This window comes from Lissotriton vulgaris, chromosome 1_1 (assembly GCF_964263255.1).
Source record: "Lissotriton vulgaris chromosome 1_1, aLisVul1.2, whole genome shotgun sequence".
In the NCBI taxonomy this organism is placed as follows: domain Eukaryota; kingdom Metazoa; phylum Chordata; class Amphibia; order Caudata; family Salamandridae; genus Lissotriton; species Lissotriton vulgaris.
The window spans coordinates 1,106,583,959-1,106,606,737 of NC_141685.1; the positions used below are offsets into that span (position 1 = coordinate 1,106,583,959).

General features: G+C 40.8%; 1 protein-coding gene across 3 annotated transcripts in view; it reads left to right on the top strand.

The window, feature by feature from the left end:
* Nucleotides 1–20,251, top strand: part of LOC147748685 (A.superbus venom factor 1-like) — a 1,068,833-nt gene extending 1,048,582 nt beyond the window's left edge. For all 3 annotated transcript variants that reach the window (XM_086963563.1, XM_086963565.1, XM_086963569.1), the window contains 2 exons: nt 13,267–13,402; nt 19,928–20,251. In XM_086963563.1, the coding sequence (XP_086819689.1) occupies nt 13,267–13,402; nt 19,928–20,069 (278 nt within the window). In that variant the 3' untranslated portion in view covers nt 20,070–20,251. The remainder of the gene's footprint in view (nt 1–13,266; nt 13,403–19,927) is intronic.
* The last annotated feature ends 2,528 nt before the right edge of the window (nt 20,252–22,779 follow it).

The following is a 22,779-nucleotide window of genomic DNA, read 5'->3' on the forward strand; positions in this document are numbered from 1 at the left end:
CAGCCGTGGCCTGATGGTATTTGTAGTGCTCTTGTATTTCTGCAGTGAGAAGCTATGCGTTTTGCCCTCAATAATGTTCAAATAAATCGCCCCAGTGGGCGGTGTGGCACAGCTCAAGTCCCCGCTCTCACCATTTGTCTTCCATAAGATCGGCTCTTGCTCCATTGGCAGCGGCGTGTAGGCGTCGTTGCTGGAGTGCTCTTGAAGCACCGGGGCTCCTCCGTGGCTCAGGCAGGCCGCTGTCAATTACAAACACAATTTGCCTGTTGAAGGAGTCGCCTCACCACAAGATACGAATTTGCCCAAAATGTCTTTATTGGAAGGGTTTAAAAGCAGGGAAACATCAGCCAAGCCTTCACAAATAAACAGTCTCGCCTGACGCGTTTCGTGGACGTTTCCACTTCTTCAGAGGCAGACACTCTGAGGAGACATAAGCATAGCGTTTTTAAGAGCATTACTCCTGATAGCAAATCTCCGCCCAATGGGTGTGGCCACAGCCGTGGCCTGATGGTATTTGTAAAAAATTGCACAGGGAAAAAAATATGCTTTGGGACCTGAGTTGAAAACGTTTTAGAGGGGAAAATTTTGTGAACATACGCCAAACAGCATCAAAGTTATTAGTAAAATGATAAACTTTCTTACTATGGAAACTCTGACTCAATTATAACTGCACAGTGGCAATCGCTACTTTTTGAAAACAAATAACACATATATATATATATATATATATATATATATATATATATATTTATATATATATATATATATATATACATATATATATACTCCAGTTCCCACCATGCATCACTCTTGCGAATCACAAACATCCATCAAAGTACCTGCACTTAGGAGGAGGAGCCGAGAGACTGCTACTTAGGGGGCAGTCTCTGTGTCCAGGACTTACCAGCCACGGCACTGATGACGGCCATTTCCGGCTAGAAACGCGTCTGCCATAGCGTTTCACGGACTGCGAAGACAAAGCTGTGGTCTGCTTGAATAAATCCTTTGTTGGCACTCGGAGCTGTGTCCTGCTTACTTTCTTTGAAGGTGAGCGTGTGGTTTTGGATATATATATATATATATATATATATATATATATATATATATATATATATATACTAGCAGCCCGCCCCAGCGTTGCCTGGGGCAGAAAGGGGCTGGGGGCAGTACACCCGCTCCCGCCCCAACCCCGTCCCGCACCAACTCCCTCCCACCCCGACTCACTCGCGCCCCCCTCCTGCCAAGACTCACTTGTGCCCCCCTCCCGCCCAGACTCACTCGCGCCCCCCTCCCGCCCAGACTCACTCGCACCCCCCGAATTGTTGTTCTAATCGTAAACCCTTTGAGCCCCAGTACCTCCTCCGAAACTGCTGCCTCCACACCTTTCCTCGGGCCTCACAAAGATTCCGCAACCTTCGGCAGCTCCGAGCCGCGCGGCAGATGTCAGCGGCAGTAAGTCCTGGGGAGCAGAGGATGCGTTCCAGCAACTCTCCGGGCAGTGCGCTCAAGCGCGGACCCTCCGCTCCACCGCACTCGTTGCTCGGACTCTCCAGCCCGGCACTCGGCTCCCCGTTGTCGCCATCTTTAGTGTGTCGAAAAGTGAGAGCTCCGAGGCCCGCCCACAGTTCGCTGCAGAGCCATAGACATAGAAGAGAGACACGGCCCTGAGAGACTGAAATCGAGGCATTACTGCACAGCCCTCCTCCTTGTCCTCATCATGCACGTCGCGTCATGGCCAGCGCTAGGTCCCGGCCGGCGCTACTTTCAGGGCACTACTTTGTTTAGAAACATAATTTTTTTAATTTACTTTTTTTTTTTAATTTATATAGCCTATGTCCATCTACACACCCTGCCATTTTCATAGATGTATCGGGTGTGTAGATTGGCGCTGTGGTTCCCGAGTTTACCTGGCCAAAAGGTGCAAGTTCTCTCTTTATAATAGTAGTATAGATATATATCATCAAGGGTGCCTCTGATCATAAGGACGCCACTCCGACACTAGAATGGTTAACAAACCATTTAATTCAAGCAGCTTTACATGAAGGCTGGGTATTTACACAGTCCCAACACATTTCAAAGCAAACATGCTTCTTCTTCAGGGGCAGGCAGCAGGTGACGAAATGACGGCAACTGTCACTTTCCATTATGTAGGCTCTCTCCAGTGAGGCATATATATATAAATATATATGACAAACAAGTCCTTGAGAAGCAGCATACCAGGGCAAAAGTCTCCCCCAACACTTCTTAACAGGAACGGACCACAACGAAAGGTAGTTCTTTTAAAGTGCTGTTTTATTTATATATATATATATATATATATATATATATATATATATATATATATATATATATATATATATATATATATATATATATATATATATTACCTACTGGCGGTCGCCAGTAGGTATATATAGTTAGGATTTTTTTGAATAGGGATTACTGAAAATTCTATGTTGAATAACTTTGGCGTTGAAGGACGGAATTGGCAGAAAATTTCAGGAAAATGGCACATTTTGTTTCTGAGCATCCCCTTAAAGTTTGGGGGGGTTTCGTGAAGTGGGGGCCGAGAAAAAAGGGGGGTCCCAAAACGTGTTTTTAAGATTGAGTTTTCCATAGGGCGGTTGGACTCACTTTTAGCTCGAACGGCTGAATGGATTTCTATGAAACTTGACAAAATTGTAGGGACTGGTAGCCCGATGTGCCTTTGCTAGGTTTTAAGATATGTGCTCCAGTGGATTTTGAGAAATTAACGCTAAAAAAATATATATATCTGTGACAGCGTCCCGGTTAGCGCCTCGGTTCGCGTACCTGACGCGTAACGGAACTTCGCAAGAAGCAGATTGGCTCCCCGGTGACTGTGAACATTCTAAACAGTCCGGAGCGGCCGCCATCTTGTGTCTCAGTAGGATCGAGACACAAGAGGTGGCAAAAACAAAGGGGGAAATGAGCATAAGGGGGCAGAGTACATCCTCCCTGACCCCCTAGGTTTGATGAGGGGGCTTTAAAAGGGCCCCGCAGGGCAAAAAAAAATAATTTTTATTATCGTTTTATTTGCGGGGGGAGCGCCCGGTACGCGCACCGGGAAGCGGTCCGGGGAGCGTAATATAGGGAAAAAAGAATGAAAGAATTTTCAAATATTGTATGTTTATTGATTGTTCTTTTTGTTGTATTTTTTTTTTATTTTTTTTATTTAAGTACCAACATGTAGGTACCAATGCAGAGTCTAAAAATAAATAAACACCGTCTCCTTTGTAGATATCTTGCATGTTGTTTCAGAAGGTATTGTGGTATATGGAATTCATAGCATAGTCTGTCAGGAAAGCAGAAAGAACATGGAGGGAGGAGATGATAAAGAGATGTTAAATACACAATGGAGATAATATAGTGGGAGAAAGGAAGTAACTATGAGCAAACTTACTATGTAACACAAAAAAGTTGCACAGTATATTTTAAGTCTCACTTTATATTTTATCTTTTTGGGTACTATTTCATAATTTTCGTATTAAAAAGAATAATGTCTCAAACAATTTTAACTTTTAAAATTTAAATTTATTGTTCTGATTTTTCATACTCTAAGAGAATTTGTAACATTAAATCATCAGGTATGTCCTCCTTTTCATTCCAAGAATCACATTCTTCAGTACATTTTATTAATTCTTGGTCCAGTGTTTCATCCATAAAGTCTACTTCTTCTTTTTCTTCGTTAGGATTGTTTTCAATCTTAATTTGAAATGAAATTGTATTTTCTTTTTGCTGTGCTTCCATTTTCTTGCTGTAAATTGCATATAAAATAAATATATCAGTGGAGATAGGGCACTGTTGGGTTTAAGTTCAGACAGGTACTTGTGAGTTTTTAACAGTGAAGTTATCTTTGGGCAGTGCATGGTTTCAGGCAGGAAGTAGAACTATTAAAAAGTGCCTGTGATGAAGCCTAAGTAAATTCATAATTATACCACAGAAGCCTAACTCAATCCATAATTTAAATAATTAAGTCTTTCTCAATGACTAACTCTTATAGAGGGACAGTATGTAACTATCTGAAAACGTTTTCCTAAATTAATTTAAAGTGCATAACATAGTTATCCTTTCAATTTTTTTAAATTATATCTTACCTTTGAAAAAGAAGTTAAAGTTGTCAGTGAAAATGCTCTTGAAATGTACTTCAGGAAGTAGTAGTCAAAATGGCTGTGTTTCTCTCTCTTTCTTTATATATATTCAGGTACATAACCAATCAAATGTCTAGAAATAATAGTAGAAAATGAAAGTAACATTTTAATTGGTTGTTAATTCTAACACTTCATATGTGTTTTTGTCATGTAATTTACCTCAGGATATTTAGTCAGGCCTACAGTATGATTTTCTCAATGGAATTCCATCAAATTTGTAAATTACTTTCCCACCTTTTTTTAGCGAGCGCTCACCGGTGCGCGCCCCGGTACGCGCACCGGCAGTATTACGGGAGTCCTCCATTTTGTGTTTCGGTAGAATTGAGACACAAGATGGAGGGCAAACAATGTTCGGAATGGGTAGAAGGGGGCAGGGAAGACACTTCCTGACCCTCTAGGTTTTCTGAGGGGGGCTTAGGACGCTCATATAGGCAAAAAAAAAATGATAAAAATATTTTTTGCATGGGGAGCGCCCGGTACGCGCACCGGTAAGCGAACCGGGGAGCGTACTTTGGTGAAAAATAGTGAAAAAAGTTAGAAAAAGAAAAACGTTTTGAATGATCAGCGGTAGGGTAGCTCTGAAAAGAGCTATTGGGTTCTGTGGCTAATTTAGGTACCTACAAATAGATTCCAATGCACAGTTTTAAATTCAGGAGGAATATTCTATTCCCCTCATCGGAGAAGTGCACACCATCTCCTCTGTAGATGTCTTGCATGTTGTAGCGCAAGTTATTGTTGTATATTAAACCCATTCTAAAGTCTCTCATGTAAGCAGAAACAGATTTATTCACATGTTTCCGTGCTTTATCAAATTGTGGACAAAATTGGTTGGACCACTTCCATTTCTGTCTTTGGCATATATTGGAATATACCAAGGCAGTTTGGGGAAAAAGTGTCATCAATTGATGAAAGGTGTCCTTTAAAAGCATTCCCAGACCTACCCCAGTCAAAGTGCCTAGGTCATTTCCACCACAGTGCACAATTATGAGGTCAGGGTGTGGCAGATGCAAAAAGGTTTTCACCAATGGTATCAATTGGTGACATTTCAATCCTCTCTGGCCAATCCACTTGATGTCCACATTTGGTAAATCAAGGTTGTGAAAATTTCTGATAGCTGCGTACCTTTGAGCCCAGTGGATGTAGCTATGGCCAATAATCCAGACAGAATACATGGTGAGAGGAGGTTCTGGTGCAGTCAGATGAAGTGTGGGAATTTAATGGCAGTTGGAACAGTAGGAGTTTGCAAAAAAAACTGTGGAGTTTCAGTGCTCTTGAATCACCCTGGAGAAAAAAGAATGACAGAGTTTTTAAAAATGAAGCATTTTTTTATAAATTGGAGGTAGTTCTAAAAAGAAATGTTTTTTTTTATTCTTTTTGTTGTTTTATATTTTTGTATTGTTGTTTTGAATTTTTTTTACTTTTTTTGGCTTTTATGAACAATTTTATATTTTTTTGGTAATTTTTATGGGGACAAACAAAAAACAGGGAATTGTAAACGGCTCAACTGGAGCAAAAAAAATCAGGAAAAAATTAAGGTTTCTTTTTGCAGTTGTGGTTGTCTCCAGCACGGTTGATCAGTTTGAAACTTTGCTCTCCATAGCAAATTGTAGTCCCGCAAAATGTACTTTTTTTTTTTTATTGTTTTTTACCAGGAAAAGCAAGAGTCATTTTACAAAATAAAATAAGAGGGAATACATAACATGAATGAGTAGAATATACAGCAGGTAATACAAGCCGAAAAGTTAATCAAACAAAGAAGAAGCGATAACTTAAAAAAAAAAAATCAACACAGAAACAGCAATAGGCAATTAAGACATCAAATGAATAAAACATTTTTTGGAGATCAGCCAATACCACTAGGGATAATGCCAGCTTTCCAGTTAGTAATTGGGCGTCAGAGTGCTTCCCCGCGCGCCCTAGATTTTACTCCTCTTATTTCAAATATAGCAATTTCGTATCTATAAACCGCTAAGAATCGCGCTAGCCACATCTGAAAACTTGGCGGGTCTGCTTCTTTCCAGCGAGTAGACAGAATTAGCCTTAATACTGCTGTACCTATAAAGATTAATCTTTCTTCAGGTTTCGTTAGATTTAAAGAATAATCATGACTTAGTAAAAACAAGGTTTCTGATTCTGGTATTTTATGACTAAATACCTCTTCCCAGAAAGATACTATCATGTTTTTAATCAGCATCAAGTCAGGACAATTATAAAACATATGAGTAAGGGTTGCCGAACCTTGGGTACATCTGGGACATAAATCATTCTCACGTTTACGCCACGAAAACAATTTAGCGGGAGTGAAATAAAGGTCAAATACAGTTTTATAGAGTTGTGCCTTAAGATTGCTAGCCATAAGTAGCTTTTGGCTCATCTCTAACACTCTGTCAATGTCTATATTAGGATTATTTAATTTTGCAGCCCATTTATTTTCAGTTTTATCGAGATCATCATATTTCTTACTCAAAAGAATATTATACAAGGTTCCAATCCTGGTGTTTATTCTAGGTATTGCATCTAAAATGTCAAAATCCCACAAAATTTACAAAGTATTTTATAATCTCCAAACTGGGGTTGGATATTTGGGACCATCTCCCTTGTCTCTGGACCCGATGGAGTGGGTTTTTTTCTTTTTGAGGTGCTGGGAGAAGATTGGGGAGGGTTTCTTGTCAGTTCTCTGACCTCTGCCGCAGCATAGTTGTTTGGGTGCTTGCGTTGCATATGGCGAATCATTTTATTGTTGCCAAATAAATACTTTTTGCAGGGTTCCCCCTGGAAAGTACAGTGCCACAGATGAGACATGTGACTTTTGGAGCATTTACTTTCTTTTGACCCCTTGGGATTTAAAAAAAACTCCCACACAAAGTGCTCCTTGGGTTTATAGGGGGTATTATCTTCTGGCAGGAACTGCCTCACCTCCTCCTCCTCCTCCTCCTCCTCCTCCTCCTCTTCTTCTTCACCACCACTCTGGTGTTGTGGTGGTCCTTGTGGGGGTGGTGGTGGTGGTTGAGATGCTCCTGCTGCTGCTGCTACTGTAGCCATTTCTCACTTACTACAAACAGGTCTGCAAACAGGTCTTCCTCAGTCAAAGTACAAAGTGAGAATGAGGATAAAAGGTGGGGGCTTTCATCATTTGGAAAAAAAAACTGTTCTGAAAAAATGAAAAGTGTTAATTTCAGGTCACATGACCCGACGGGCTTACTCGCCCGGGGCCGCTTACGTAGCGCGATCGTATGCGCTCGTGCGCTTCCGGGTGCACTTACACCGTGCGTCATAAGACGCATCACGCGGCTACGCGATACGTCACAATGATATTTTTGGTCGCGGCAATAGCGCTAACGGGACGCTCACCGGTACGAGCACCGGGAGCGCGCCAGGGCAAAAAAATAAAAAATAAACATGAACAATATACATTAAAAAAATAGTATTACATAAATATACAATATAGGATTCATTATAAAAAATATTATATTTCATAGCTATAGAAATTTGCTATTAAAAAACCTTTGAAATTCACTGAAAAAAACATAGGTTTGAGGCCCTATATATAGTTAGGAATTAGCATTTACAAAACCTATGAAATTCACTGAAAAAATCATAGGTTTCACACCAGTTATAGTTAGGAATTAGCATTTAAAAAACCTATTAAATTAAATAAGTGATGTCATGAGTGATGTCACTGACCATGTCATGAGTGATGTAATATGTGACGCCATCAGCAGTGCATTTCAGGCGCGCAAGTTATAGTGAGTCCAACTAACTATAACGTGGGAATTTCAATGGTTTTATGTCAGTAAAATTTCCAGCTAACTATAACTGGTGTCAAACCTATGGTTTTTTCAGTGAATATATATATATATATACACATATACATATACTATACATATTAATACAGTCTATTCATCCATAAATCCTTAGACGAGGAAAGATGAAACGCGGACCCAAAGTTCCTTGTGCCAGGTAATTATTTCTTTTTTAGTCACCCTGCATCGCCGCCACAACGCGTTTCAGCCCCACCTGGGCCTTGACCACATGACGTGTTGCATATGTGTAAAAACGTTTTTAAAGTGCAAGTGCAAGATACAAATTAACATCAGCTGGTTTGCTGCTTGAGTGACAGAGAAGAAAGACTCTTTCTCAAATGTCGACACAATACACACAAATAAGGTGGAAAGTTGTTAATAAATAACAGCGTAAATGCATTGAATAAATTGAAGCACGGACATACTTATATACAATAATAAATATATGTATATACTTTTTTTATATAATATGTAAATAAATAAATAATAGGGTAAAAACGTTAAGCATTTAAAATCTATAAAACAATAAATAATGTAAAAAATCTAAAAATGCCTGTATAAATATTCCAATAGTATGAATACATTTAATATACCCTGAATGTCCTGCTAATATCAATATTAAGTGCAAAATAACGCTAGAGTGTATATCCATATGGAAAAGATAACATTTTGATATTCCTCCCATAAAAAACAGCCCGAGTGGGCATATGTGTATATTACTGATCATAATGTCCAGCTGATATTAAAATGATGAACAAAATAACAATAATCCTTGAACCAGCGGTACAAGGAGTGCATTGCTATGTGTTATTTACATTAACAAACCTATTACCCTATTTGATAGTAGTGAATAAATATGCGCAAAAAAATAATATTTGGGGGGAAAGTTAAAAACATGTTTTTTCGGAGAACTTAGCGCCATACATACATAAATTATTCAGGTATATGGAGGAATAAAAAATGACTAAGGAACAACCCACATAAATTAAAGGCAAGTGTATAAATCTTCACTGGCGTTTAGCCCCATTGGCGACTTTGTGTTAAGTTCCAGTATGTACCGTGTTTCTAACAGACCGAGAGAACCTTCACGGTTACCACCCCTCCGAATTGGCGGGACACAATCAATTGCAAAGTAACAAAGATGTATTGGGTTACTTTCATGAGCCACCTCGAAATATATAGCCACAGGATAAGCCTGATCTTTATTTGTAATGGCTCGTATGTGTTGTAATATTCTTTTATGTACTGGTAATTTAGTACTGCCAATGTACTTAAAAGCACATGGACATTCTAACACATACACAGCATGGTCTGTTTTGCAGTTCAGTCTCTTATTGATACATACTGGTTTTGGATTGAAAGGTATTGTATAATGCTTTTAATTGTTAGCAAATTTCCAAGCCTTGCATGTCACACATTTAGTAAAGCCCTTTTGAGATGATAACCAGTTAGTGGGTGTTCTAATTTCTGGACTGTTTTTAACCAGGCAGTTGCCCATAGACCTGGCCTTTCTGAAAGTCCATTGAGGTTTAGGACATGGTCTCAACAGATCACCACCAATTACGGGGTCATTCAATACCAGGTTCCAATTTTTATTTAGAATTTTCCTGATAGCTTTGTGTTGTTTGTTGTATGTGAGTCTAACCCTGCTTAAAGGTTCCACCTTATTTGTGGGTATCTGTATATCATTCTTTTTAACCAGTGCCTGGTGAGCAATTTTGTTTTGTTAATCGCTTTGTCCACAACCACCGGGGCATAACCTCTCGCTAGAAATCTTTGTTTACTATTCTCTTGAGCTACTTGCCAATCACTATCACTACTACATATACGACGTATCCGTAGCATCTCCCCATAGGGGATGCTTTGGATTACATTTTGCGGATGATGGCTCGTAGCATGTAGTAAAGAATTTCCCGAAGTAGGTTTCCGATACATTTTAGTGGATATTGTTTCACCCTTTATGAATACCTCCACATCTAAAAACACTACTGAGGATTTACTCATATTGGCTGTAAACTCAAGGTTAAGTTGGTTTCTATTTATTTGATCAAAGAAATCTAAGGTAAGTGCTTCAGGACCTTTCCAGATTAAAAAAAGGTCGTCATTATAGCGTAGCCAAAGGGGTACATGTTGACCTAAAATGTGTTTAAAGTGCCCCATGAGGACCTGCTCCTCCCACAGCCCCATATGCAAACAAGCATAGCTGGGTGAGAAGCAGGCCCCCATCGCAATTCCCCTAGTTTGCTGATAGATGTAATTATGAAACGAGAAGAAATTTTGCTCCAAACCGGCACTGATCATATTGACTAACATTTCGTTGTGTAAAAATAGGTGTGCTGGCCTGCGGTTCAAATATTGATGTACTGCCTTAATACCATCCTGATGAGGTATGGATGTATATAATGCAGTAACGTCCATAGTTATCAAAATTAAATCATAACTCCATTGTATTCCCTGGATTTTTCTTAGGAAGTCAGAAGTGTCTTGGAGGTAGGAGGGTAAACCTTTGACCCATTCTTGAAGGAAATAATGTATATATTTTGTAGTGTTTTCCATGATACTACCAATGGCTGAAGTAATGGGCCTACCCGGAGGTTCAGTTTCATTTTTGTGTCTCTTTGGAATAAAATATATAGAGGGGATTACTGGATGCTCATTTTTCAAAAATCGATATTCATCATCACACAGTAACCCCCCACTCTTCCAAGCCAGCAATATACCATAATATTCATTCCAAGAGGATTTTACCACATTAATGTTACTTTTTTATAACATGCAATGTCATTAAGCTGCAGAAGGGCTTCCTCCATATACAGTCTGTGGCCACAAGACAATGTTCCCACCCTTATCGGATTGTCTCACAATCAAATTATCATTGTCCTGCAACTTCTTCATGAGTTGTATATAACATTGTTCTTGATGGCTGTATTTATGACCCGCAAAGTTAGTTGATTTATATAGTCTTTTTAAATCAAGAATTACCTGTTCATGATAGACATCCAAGTTGGAGCATAACTGGTTGGAACACCGATTTTGGTTTGAATTATGTTTTTATAGTTCCACCCAAATCCATAGTTTTCAACCCCAAATCACTTGTAATGGTTGTTTGCTCGTTTTGTAATGACACCAAATCATGAAACAGGTTTACATCGCCAGCTGTAAACATTGAAGGGCTACATATACTGTGCTGACCAACATCCAGTAGTTTATTAATCCGTAGTTTATGATGTTTTTGCAGTTTGAGTTTCCTAATGAATCTAAATACATCCATCCTAGTTTCTGAGTAGTTGGAACTGCTGTCGGGGCTAAAAGAGAGTCCAAGAGGCAGAATCTGGATCTCCGCTTTCGTTAATGTAATGTCGGTTAAATTAATTACCGTGCTGGTGGCTACATCAGGCTCTATTTGGCTTTGCAATTCCACCTACACCTCACCGTTTTTTTGTACGGCTGCTTTGCGTTGCCGGCTGCATTTTCTTCTTGCGCTATGTTTTTGATTGGCTCCCCTGTTGTCTTTGGCGTTCTGTGCACTCGGGGTCTCAATGTGTCTCTCCTGTCCTGGTATATATATATATATATATATATATATATATATATATATATATATATATATATATATATATATATATATATATATATATATATATATATATATATATATATATATATATATATATATATATATATATATATATATATATATATATATATATATATATATATATATATATTACTCGAAGTTGTAACACTTTCCCTCTGTTTGCGTGCAGAATGACAAGTGTAGACCTTCTATTGTGCCAGCATTATTTTATTTCAGCTTTGTTGTCACGACGCGTTTCGGCCCTCCAGGCGGCCTTGATCACATGACTGTGCTTAGTAAACGACCCCATTTTAAAGTGCTAGTGCATGCCATCAGTAATAGACAGAGAAAAAATATTCAATACACAGTGTTGGTCATCATATTTTGAAAGTACAATTCGTACAAACAATTATGTCAGCATAAATGCTTAATGATGCTAAATCATCACAGATTCCATTGACAAATATATCAACATATAAAGGATTTTATAGCATATATATGTATATATATATGAACACCAACTCCAATTCCCATCCAGTTCCTGGACACCAACACAGGGACTCCAGTTATAAATAAAATAGATTCTCTTTTATTTTGGTTATTTCAGTTCTTTCGGTAGCTCATTTCACCTGTATATATTTCCTACTGGGGGTTGCCAGTAGGTAGTTATTGTTACAACCTAGTTTCCATAGGAAGAGGTTATTTTCAGGTGCCTATATCTTGATGAATCTCCATGAAATTTTCCCCAAGAAAATTGCCAGTTACTTCAGATGGATTTAGGAAAAGTTTCGGGGTGATTCCTCAACCGGGGACAAGAAAAAGGCAGGGTCCAAAACATGTTTTCCCCAAGTTAATTACCATTGACTTATAAAAAACCTACTGCCGAACCACTGGACGGAAAAACATTACATTTGGCAGGAAGCTAGATCTTGGTCCACAGATCATGCTTTTTTGTGATTTGGTGTAAATCCATTCAGTAGTTTTGGAGATATTATTTGGAAAACAACTGTGTTATCCGGGGACGCTGATAGTTTGCGGATCCACCCGAGATATAGCCACAAATCTGAAGGTGAAAGGAAGGCCCTGATTGGTGGGTGCAGCTTGAAAGATAAGTTGCACCCATCATTTTGTTTCCTTGGATTGGCTCGGTGCACTGAAAATACACCATAAAACAATAGAAGAGGGCAGGATACAGGTATCCTGACCCCAGAGGATGCATAAAGAGGTCCCTGAAAGACCTTTATGGCCCTAAAATTGTGTTAAAAAACAAACAAACACAGAAATTTACTATTTACGGATCCACTGCGGATTTCGCCCCCAGCAGAAACAAAACACATTGAAATACACTAATAAAATCAAACATTACAGGGACGGTATAGTTACACTGACTTTTACATTCAGCAGTTATAGTTATACTTATAGTTATACTTATCTTTAGATACTGTAACTCATGCCATTAAGTAACTTAAGGCAACAAGTCATATTTTCTTAACATAAGTATAAGTATAACTATAACTGATGAATTTTTATGGTTTTGTAAAAATAAAAAAGCAAGATATCTTGACGGAGAGGGACAGATATCTCTCACTCTCTCTCTCTCTCTCTCTCATTTTCTCCCTTACCACCCCCCATATCCATCACCTCCCCCCCCCCCATCAGGTACCGAAGCCTAATAGACACTGGGAACAATATCAAAATGTCAATTTTTTTTTCCAAGGGTCGGACGAGGCACCTGAAGGGAGCGTTCGCAAGTTTATCAGCCACAAGAAATGCAGGAGTTCTCTGAAGCTTGAAGATGGAAAGAGCTATCTCATCTGGGGTGTGAACACTGACTTGTGGAGTCAGAAGGATGGGTAAGGAAATTCTGGAAATAATTATTCATCTAGTAACATTATCAAGCAGTGTAAGGGCAATCAATGGATGAAGCTCTATCATTGTAAACTATTCTGGCGATCACCTGCAAAAAATAAGAATGTGAAATCAAACAGGGGCCTATGAATCTAATCAGACACGGTCAGGGCAGGTAACAGCGGTGGGGCCGTGTAATGAGGGATTTCAAGGGATGATGCAGAGAGAATATTTATTATTTATTTAATTTTCCCTCTGCGTCGTCCCTTAAAATCCCCCATTACCCGGCCCTACCGCTCCACCCGCTGTTACCGGCACGGACCGCGGCTGAATCTACTGTGAGATTACACACAGTCCACACCTGCTGTCCAAATATAAGGTTGAATTGCATAGGGAACCCCAATCCAGAGTCGGGCTGGAACAAAAAATTGGCCTGGGCACCGAAATTAAAGTGGCCCCCGTTGGTGATTTAGAAAGCTAAAAATGTGACCCATGTTTGCAAACTGGGGAACCTTCGAACTTGTAATGACAGCTGTGTAAGTGTTTTGCAATGTCTGAAAGACTCCATGGATTTGAGCTTGCTGCAGGCAATGCTTGAATTAATATTAGTGAACTCAGCAATAAAAACCATCATAGAGGACCATAAAAAGGGCCCAGATGTAGCCAAAAAAACAGCCCACTCACTGACCTGTCAGGCCAGCTCATCAGGCACTCCCTGATAGCCCTAAAGGCCAGCCTTACCCTGTTCCCCCTCCTCCGTGCTGCTCGAAACACTGGGGGAACACGCAAGGCCCGAACTTGTATCAAAATACATTGTAAGTATACACAGGAGACACACTACTGCCATTGTTCTACTGTGGTAATCCAGACATGTGAGGTTTCAAAAGCTTTAATTACTGCCCTAATATGTGTGATTACACTGCGCCTTCGGGTGCTCTCCTAAAATCATTACACTGAGACACTGTATAACCATTAACACATTGGTGCACAAGATTCTCCTACTTCCTCAAGGCAATTTGAGATTTGTTAGACCTGGCACCATTGGTGTGGGTCTCCCTTCCATTTTTGCTGTTGCTTCATGTGTTTTTGCTCGTGCTAGATGCTTTGGTCACTGTGCCACTGCTGTCCAGTGCCACAGTGCGAGTGCTCTCTATTGTAAATGAATGTATTAATTGGTGATTCCATGTTTGGATGTTTGGTTTACTTTTCAGACCCTAGTACAGTGCACTGAGGGTGCCCAGGGTGTGTAATCCAACTTCTACTAGTGGGCTTGCAGCACTGGTTGTGCCACCTACAGAAGCGGCCTTGTAAAATGTGTCTAAGGTCTGCCATTGCAGAGCCTGCGTGCAGTCTGGTACTGTCATGCTGACTGGGCAAGTGCACACACTTGCCAGTTCCTGAACCTTCCCTTTTGTTCATATCAGACACCACTATGGTAGGCCCAAGGGCAGGGTACATTATAAGTATAAGGTAGGACAAGCCCTGATGTGTGTGGCCTGTCCAAATAGTGAATTACAGCCATTTTCGTTTTTCACTATTGCAAGGCTAACTGTTCTCCATAGGCCAGAATGGGCTGTTAGAATTATTACATTTTATAATCCTAACAGACTCAGAGAACATGGTAGAAATTCGAGTTTAGTATGCCTGGACTCAGAATAATAAAATACATCTTTTAGTGAAGTTTATTTTAATATTCTGTGTTTGTAAATACCACTTTTAGAAAGTAGGTATTTGCTTGCCTAAACTTTCAAGCCTGCCACTGCTAGGTTGTGTATTCCTTTGTCTGGGATTTGTGAGTGCCAGGGCTGGGGGATTCCAGGAGACAGGCTAGGGCAGCCCGGTGGGGAATAGAGAGATCTGCGTCTAGATGGGAGGGAGGAGGTGCACCTGGGACCTGAATAGGGCTGGGCCTTCCCTCTACAATGTCCGCCTCGAACAACGCAAGCTCTGAGCTCACCGACTCCGTCACAACACCGTCACCGAGCCGTTGCCTGTGCCGCGACTGGAAGGACACCGCGACGTGCAACGCCTTGCGACGCACCGCCCGACTCGCACCGATGTCTGGACTGATCGACGCCAGCTCCCGAACTCCGGCTCTGTCGCCGCACCGCAAGCTGGAAGCACCGCAACGAACAACATCTCACCCTGCAACGCACGCCTTGGACTCACTGACTGCGTCAACGGGCCGCTGCCTGCACCGCATTGAGGGACAACGCGACCTGCAACGCTTTCTTTTCTGCACCGCGACAATCACCGGAATCGGCTTGCACGTCCGTGCCGGCCTCATCAAGTAAAAGGTACAGTGGCTGAGTCTGTCGACATTTGAGTGGGCCCGGACCGCCGCGGTCCGCTGGATTTGTTAGATTCTGTGTTATTTCAGTAACACTGTAGCCGGACAGGCTTATAACTCGAGTCATAAAGCCCCTGCTGTATCGCCTAAAAGCCAACAATAGCATTATGGATATTCAGTTTCAATCAGGTAGACAGCTAGTCGCAGCCTATGCTATCAATATCCTGAACTTCACAGAAGACGCCAACAAGGCCATACCGACAATCATGTCTGAAATTAATGACTACTTAAAAGTATCTGGCTACACACTAAATTGTTCCAAAACAGAAATATTCCCTCTGACATCCTCTGACATCCTCTGTCCTGGGCACTTCAGCTGCTCTCAAATATTTTGGCATACGGTTCAGCAAGGCCCTCCATGAAACCATAATGATCAATAAAAATAAAACCCTTTCCAAAATCAATGACCTTTTAGCCTCATGGTCTGCTAAAAGTTTACCCTTGTGGGGTAAAATAGATACAATAAGAATGATGATTGATCCACTCATCAACTTCATCGCAAGCATGCTCCCCATAAATCAATCCTCTCAATTCTTCAAATCTGTGGATAAGGTTATCGCAAAATTTCTATGTAAAGGCAAGAGGCCGAGAACAGCGGGACGCCCCCGAAGGCGGAATAAAAACAGAGCTACCTGACATTCATAGATACCAACAATATTTCCTAGCAACACAAGGTTACTTTTTAATGAGCATCTTAAAAGTTTTAATATTGGTTGTGTGATGTACATCAAATTGTTATGGTTTTAATTAACTAAACAATGAAGTTTAAATTTCAAAAAACAAAAAAAGACTGCTGGTAATTTACTGTCATTCACTCATTGGAAATGACCAATTTTAGACTCACCACTAATCTGGTATGGATTTTACATCTAATTTCATAGACATTTGAATAGAGGCGAACTCCAAGGAGGATGGCTTCCCAGCAGACATTGAGTGCCTAACATAAAACACATAATCATATTTTTACCTTTTGTATCATAAGTACATTTCTATCCTTCTGTATTTTATAGAATCACTGTAACTTTTATCGGAACAAGTGCTGTTTGACTAATATAAGTGTTTTATCATGTAGCTGTTTGCTAAGATTTTTATTAATCAAGCAATAAAGATTTACTTACTTACTATTGAGCAACATCAGAAGATCAGGCCAAGTGGCCTTCCACATCTATAAAATCCTAGAACCGTAAATATTGCACATCACGAAAAACTAAAAACAAATGGCTGGCATAAATACCTGCAACACTGACATCACACTTCTCGGAATCCTTCTGGCACAGAATCTGGCAATCCCCCTTTCAATAAAAAATGACCCCGTTGATTGCCCAATCAAGACTTTGAACTATCCACAAATCTCATGGACCACCTCTAGACTACATAACTGGGGATACGACAGACCAACATATGCTGGTGTTGCGAAGAGGCATCTGGAACACACAAACACAGGATCTTCTCCTGCAAAATGGTCCAACCACTATGAACCAAGATACAAGAATCCATCCAGAACATCTTCAAAACTAACTTTAGACCTACTCTTCTCACAGCAACTCTTGGCTTAACACACATCATGCACCCATTGCCTTACCGCAGCAAGACTACCTCCTACTTGACCTTTTGCTAGCCCTAAGCACCAAAACTATTTTGACAGTCTGGAAAGCAACCACAGAATCCTCTTACGAAAAATGGTGGAATACTTTTGCTATAATCGCGGCACCCGTGCTTCACTTTTAAAGCACACAAAACCAATGCTTCAAGAGGTCTTTAGAATTCTCTTGACATTTTTCAACAGAAAGTTGACCCCATAAACATAAATATTCCTTACACCTATACTGTACCTTGCCGACATGCTCCCCGATGCCAGACCTAGCTGTAAAGACATTTAAGGGGCTTCTCCTCTTCTCCCTCCCCCGTCCTCTACCCCTCGCTCATATCTCTTCTTTTCGTGCTTTCGAACACTTCACTATATTCCTTTCCACAATTACAATATAGACTTTGATATCATGCCCGCAAGCACAATATCCTCAAGCACCCTTACTAATCTTTATAGTTCTCTGCCCTCCCCAAAGATATTCAAATGAAAGCCTACACTCATGATCCGCAAATCTAAAATCGCATCTAGAATCTAATACTTCTTCTAGAATACAATGCTAAGTCTAGTATGTAATTTAGTGTAAGGTATTGCTATTTCTAGTATGGAACGCTACATCTTACTTCTAGAATGTAATGATACATCACTCACAGAATTTGTGCAATGGAACTTTTTAGTGTATGGCTGACAATCCTCACAACTAACTCAAAAAGTACATGCTCTTCACTCTGTTTTTTATCCTGTAGTGTGCTGGTGTCTTACACCATATACCTGTCTCTTCTTAAATTATGCATTGACTACAAAACAATAAAATGTTTGAAATCAAAAAAGAGATTGCAAAGCAAATGTCATAATACAATGTAGTGCTATTCCAATATGTGACAATGTCAGTGAGAATAAATGTAATATTATTCATCAGTTTTGGGAATCTCTTCGAAATCCCTAAGTACAAACAGTGGGAAGGGACTTTTGATTTAATGCTCTTCAGCACGTAGTGCATTGTTGGGATTGTGCATTGTATATTGCAGTAGGCATGGGCGGAAAATCCGTTCCGCTCGCGGATTTTGCGGATTTTCGGGAAATCCGCAATCCGCGAGATTTGCGAATTTCCTGCAAAATCCGCAAATCCGCGAGCAGCGGATTTTGCTCGCACTGCTCGCACTGTTCTCGTGAGTTCGCGCCCCGCGAATAAGTGCGAAATTGCAGAAATACGATCTAAGCAAAACTGAAAGTAACTACTTACCAGGTTCAAAAGTTCAGGCACATCATTAGTAGCCATTTCCTGTAGTGCTTCCTGAGGGGCCCCTCCAGAGTTCAGTTGCCAGTTGCAACTATTATGTGACCCTGCTCTGAACCTCAGAATAGTTACACATATGCCACAAAGGTCCTGAATTACAGCTAAGGGAGACAAGCAGGAGCCAGGCTGGAAGTTAAAATCCATTAATCAGCCCCTAATTCATTATTGTCAGTTGGGGCAGGGCAGGTGTTGTAACTAATTTTGCAACAATGAAAGCACTTAGCAAGTGCAAAAGATCACTAATCAGGGCGCACTAAGGAAGCAGGTGCCAGCTAAAAAAATATTCTGTGACACATTAATCAGCCCGAAATTAATTCAGGTCACTTGAGGCAGGGAAGGTGTGCTTTGCTTTGCCGAAAATAATGTACACTGGACAACCAGAGGGTGTGGTGATGAAACAGAGGGTGGCATGGGTGGGCCAGAGGGTGGCATGAGTAGTCAGAGAGTGGCAGTGGTGACAGAGAGTGGCAGTGATGAAGAAGAGTGTCCCGAACAGGTTGGACACGTAGAAACAACAAGTTCGCAAAACTTGCGACCCGACAGGTAAGTTCGCAAATTGCGAAATTGTAAAAACCCTCGCGAAATGGCAGAAACACGGGCGAACACAAAAAAAAAAAAAAATCCGCAAATTCGCGGGAATTCGCGGATTTTGCGGATTGCGAGTTTGCAAATCCGCAAATTCGCGGATTGCCAATCCGCAAAATCCGCTCATGACTATATTGCAGAGTGTTTTATTAAACTGCACCAGTGGTAAGAAATTGTTCTGCACTAGTGCTGTTTCTGTGATCTAACCCTAAGTGATTGTTTGCTAAGAGCTGGGCCACTGGAATTAGGCATGTGCAGCAGCTGCATTTTTTGCATAATTTAAGACTTTACGTATTTACCACAAAATCCATCATCTTCTGCAAATTCTGCAGACTTTAACAAAAAACTTGTTTCTCAAATGGTTCAAAAGTTACTAAAAATGCACCAAAAAGTGTTGCATCTATAGCGGCAGGCCCTTTGCAAAGGTTTAATGGTGACTTTACTGTTGCTTATTGGCATATTTGGTTGTTAAACAAGCACTATTGAGCTGCAACCAATACCCAGACACTTTTAACAAGTGTAAAAGTGTCAAAATAATGAAGTAATACTTTTGCAAACTGTGCTGCATTACGCCGCCTAATTTGTCTTGTCTTGCTGCATAATTTGCTCGACCCTGCCACATAATTTGGCCCTCTCCGGACGCATAATTTCAGTGGCCTTGGCTAAGAGTGAATCTCACACTGCCTGCCTGACACTGTGCACCTCCATTGCAGGTTCGACTACTACATTGGGAAAGACACCTGGATCGAGTGGTGGCCAAGTTCGGTGGAGTGCACCTATGCAGAACACCTTAAAATATGTGAAGAATTTTCAGATTTTACTGAAAACGTGATAGTTTTTGGCTGCCCAAGTTAATCTTTCAGAAGCAGTAGTGAAGCTGGGTCACGTGATGAACTCTTGCCCCAAAAACGTGCTTGCATGGTGTGTGTTGGTGGTATCTACCACAGTATTATGCCTCAGCCTGTTCCTTCTCCCAGTTCAGGGAGTTTATGACAGACAGTTATTTTTACATAAATAAAGATGCATTCCCAAAACAGTGTGTTTTGTTCCCATGGAGTTTAATATATGTTAGCAATATGTTCTTTCTTTTCACTCTTATGTATTCTCTGTATCTACAATAACAGTTCCTCCCATTTCAGGCGCTCAGAACTCAGAAATCCCCTACACCTACAGTATCACTGCAATGTAAAGTACAGCACGAGGCAGTACCCAACAGGAGCTCAGAATGATTATTCACTGGCGCAGCTATACAAACTACAATGTATGCTACTGCCCACTCGCTGAGTACTCCGAACACTCCTACACCGGCGCTTCCACGTAAACAACAGTGCAGTGCCCACCCAGCTCAGTGAAAGTTTAATATATTCATATTCGGGCGGCAATACAAGTTGCACTGCAAGTCACTCTGAAATACTCTACTGCATAATCTAGTGCCTTACTCCGTTTACATTCATGCATTTTTGGCGCTAAACGAATGCAGAAATGGCAGGGTTCCCCCTTTTTTTTTATACGGCTGAAAATTACACTGTGAGGGGCTATAACAGAGGAGTGAGTGTCTCTGACTCGCTTACAACGATGCGACCTGGGTTAGCAATGCTATAACCGAGTGAATTTCTGAGCGTATATCTATATACCAGTTCTTAGTTTGAAATCATAGCACCTCCACTCTGTCTTCTAAATGCGGATGTTTGCAGCATGTGCTGCTGATGATTATCTGCTGTGTAAACTCCTACCATCTACTTGTTGGGTTCAGAAGTTCACAAGTGTTTTTGTCTTTGAAGAAACACTATCGGTTTCGAGGTGACTCATAATTCCTCCCCCTGAAACCGAAACTCACCAGAACAGGAGCGCATATTACCAACAACTAGCGATAATTATCGCTATATTGGTTTAGCGGCGATATTTTTATTGCCAAGCTGTGGCAATTTTTATCGCTTAGGAACCTTGCTATTATCAAGGTTTATCTCCTAAGCGATAAAAATCGGCCGAAATGCATGAATATCGCTGAAAAGTCAGCGTTATTCATGCATTACCGAGCTAATGCTCTTAGCCATGTTATCCACCTACCATTGGATAACATGGCTAAGAACTGCTCAGGGGTAGGTGTTAGCTTTTGGAGATATTCGCGCTTAGCGCGAATATCTCCAAAAGTTGGTAATAGGAGATAGCAATGTTAGCGACTGTTTCCAGTCGCTAACATCTTGGCACGCCCACTTTGCATGTCATTAGTGATAAATATCACTGACATGCAAAGAGGGGCCCAAGATGGTCGCTATCTCCTACTAGCTGTCGCTAACTGGTGTTAGCGATAGCTAGGTAATAGGGAGATAATTTTTCTTGGCTTTTAAAGCCAAAAAAGCGGATATAAACCCCCTTGATAATATGCCCCAGGGTTCTTTTGTCCTTCCATTGGTTTCGTACATATTTCAACTGTTCCCTTAAAGTTGTGCATCGAGAGATGTCCTCACACCAAAGACTTTTGCTGCACTTCAAGCACAAACTCAGCATCAAGGGTGAATCGCACTGAAGAGCCTGGTGCCAGGTCGTATGAGAATAACTTATTTGTGGGGAGGATATAGAAACACTTATTTTAAATTCTGCCCTACGTGCAATGACAGACTTACAGGGTCAGACCATACATGCCAACATTTTGGAAGAGGAAAAGGGTAGATTTTTGAAAAATAATCGGGAGAATGTATTTCTCCCATTGACTTCCATAGCTGCCTGCATCGGATTTTATTGGAATGTAATGGGACTTGCAAGTGTGCTGCTGCACGATCAGATATCAGAAATTCTAATAAAAGTTTCTTCCATACCTATCTGGAGCAAAGAAAAATCGCAATGGAAGGCAGAGAAAGTGTGACAAAAATGTTCTGCACTTGCAAGCAAGAGCAGGTTACTATCAGTGCATAAGCTGAGTCACACAAAACCAGCCACTGCTATCTGAAGCCCACCGAGGAATTGGGTTTATGCGTGCTGGAATCGGGAGGCGTGAGACTAGCCTTGAAATCAGGAGCCCCCCGCCTGAATCGGGAGGGTTGGCATATATGTCAGACTAACATTGGTTCGGCAACCTCTGCTTACCATGAACTTCAATGAAAGAGCATTGACACACAGTAGGGACTTGACCTCCACACATGGGCAATAGGAGAAAGACATGGGTGTCCGTGATCCACCATAGCCACACATCCAAAAGAGCACTATGCATGTTAATACCCACACATGGCATATTGTTGACTGGCCTCCAAATACTTCCGAGCCATTACAACAGAAACAGAGGCCTACATTTGAGGAAGAAATTATAAAGAAAATTAGGGCCTCCACCACCACAACTGTTCCCATCTTGGCATAATCACGCTGTGTTAGACCTGGCCCTTTTTGCAGGTTTATCCCCAAACGTTTTGCCTTTTGCCTCCTATTTTTTTGACCATGGTTTTGTTGGCTGTAGAGCTCTGGATACTTTACCACGACTGATCAGTGCTAAATTACATATGCTCTCTGTGTAAATTGTGATTATGATTGATTATCCATGATTGGCATGTTTGATTTACTGGTAGGTCCCTAG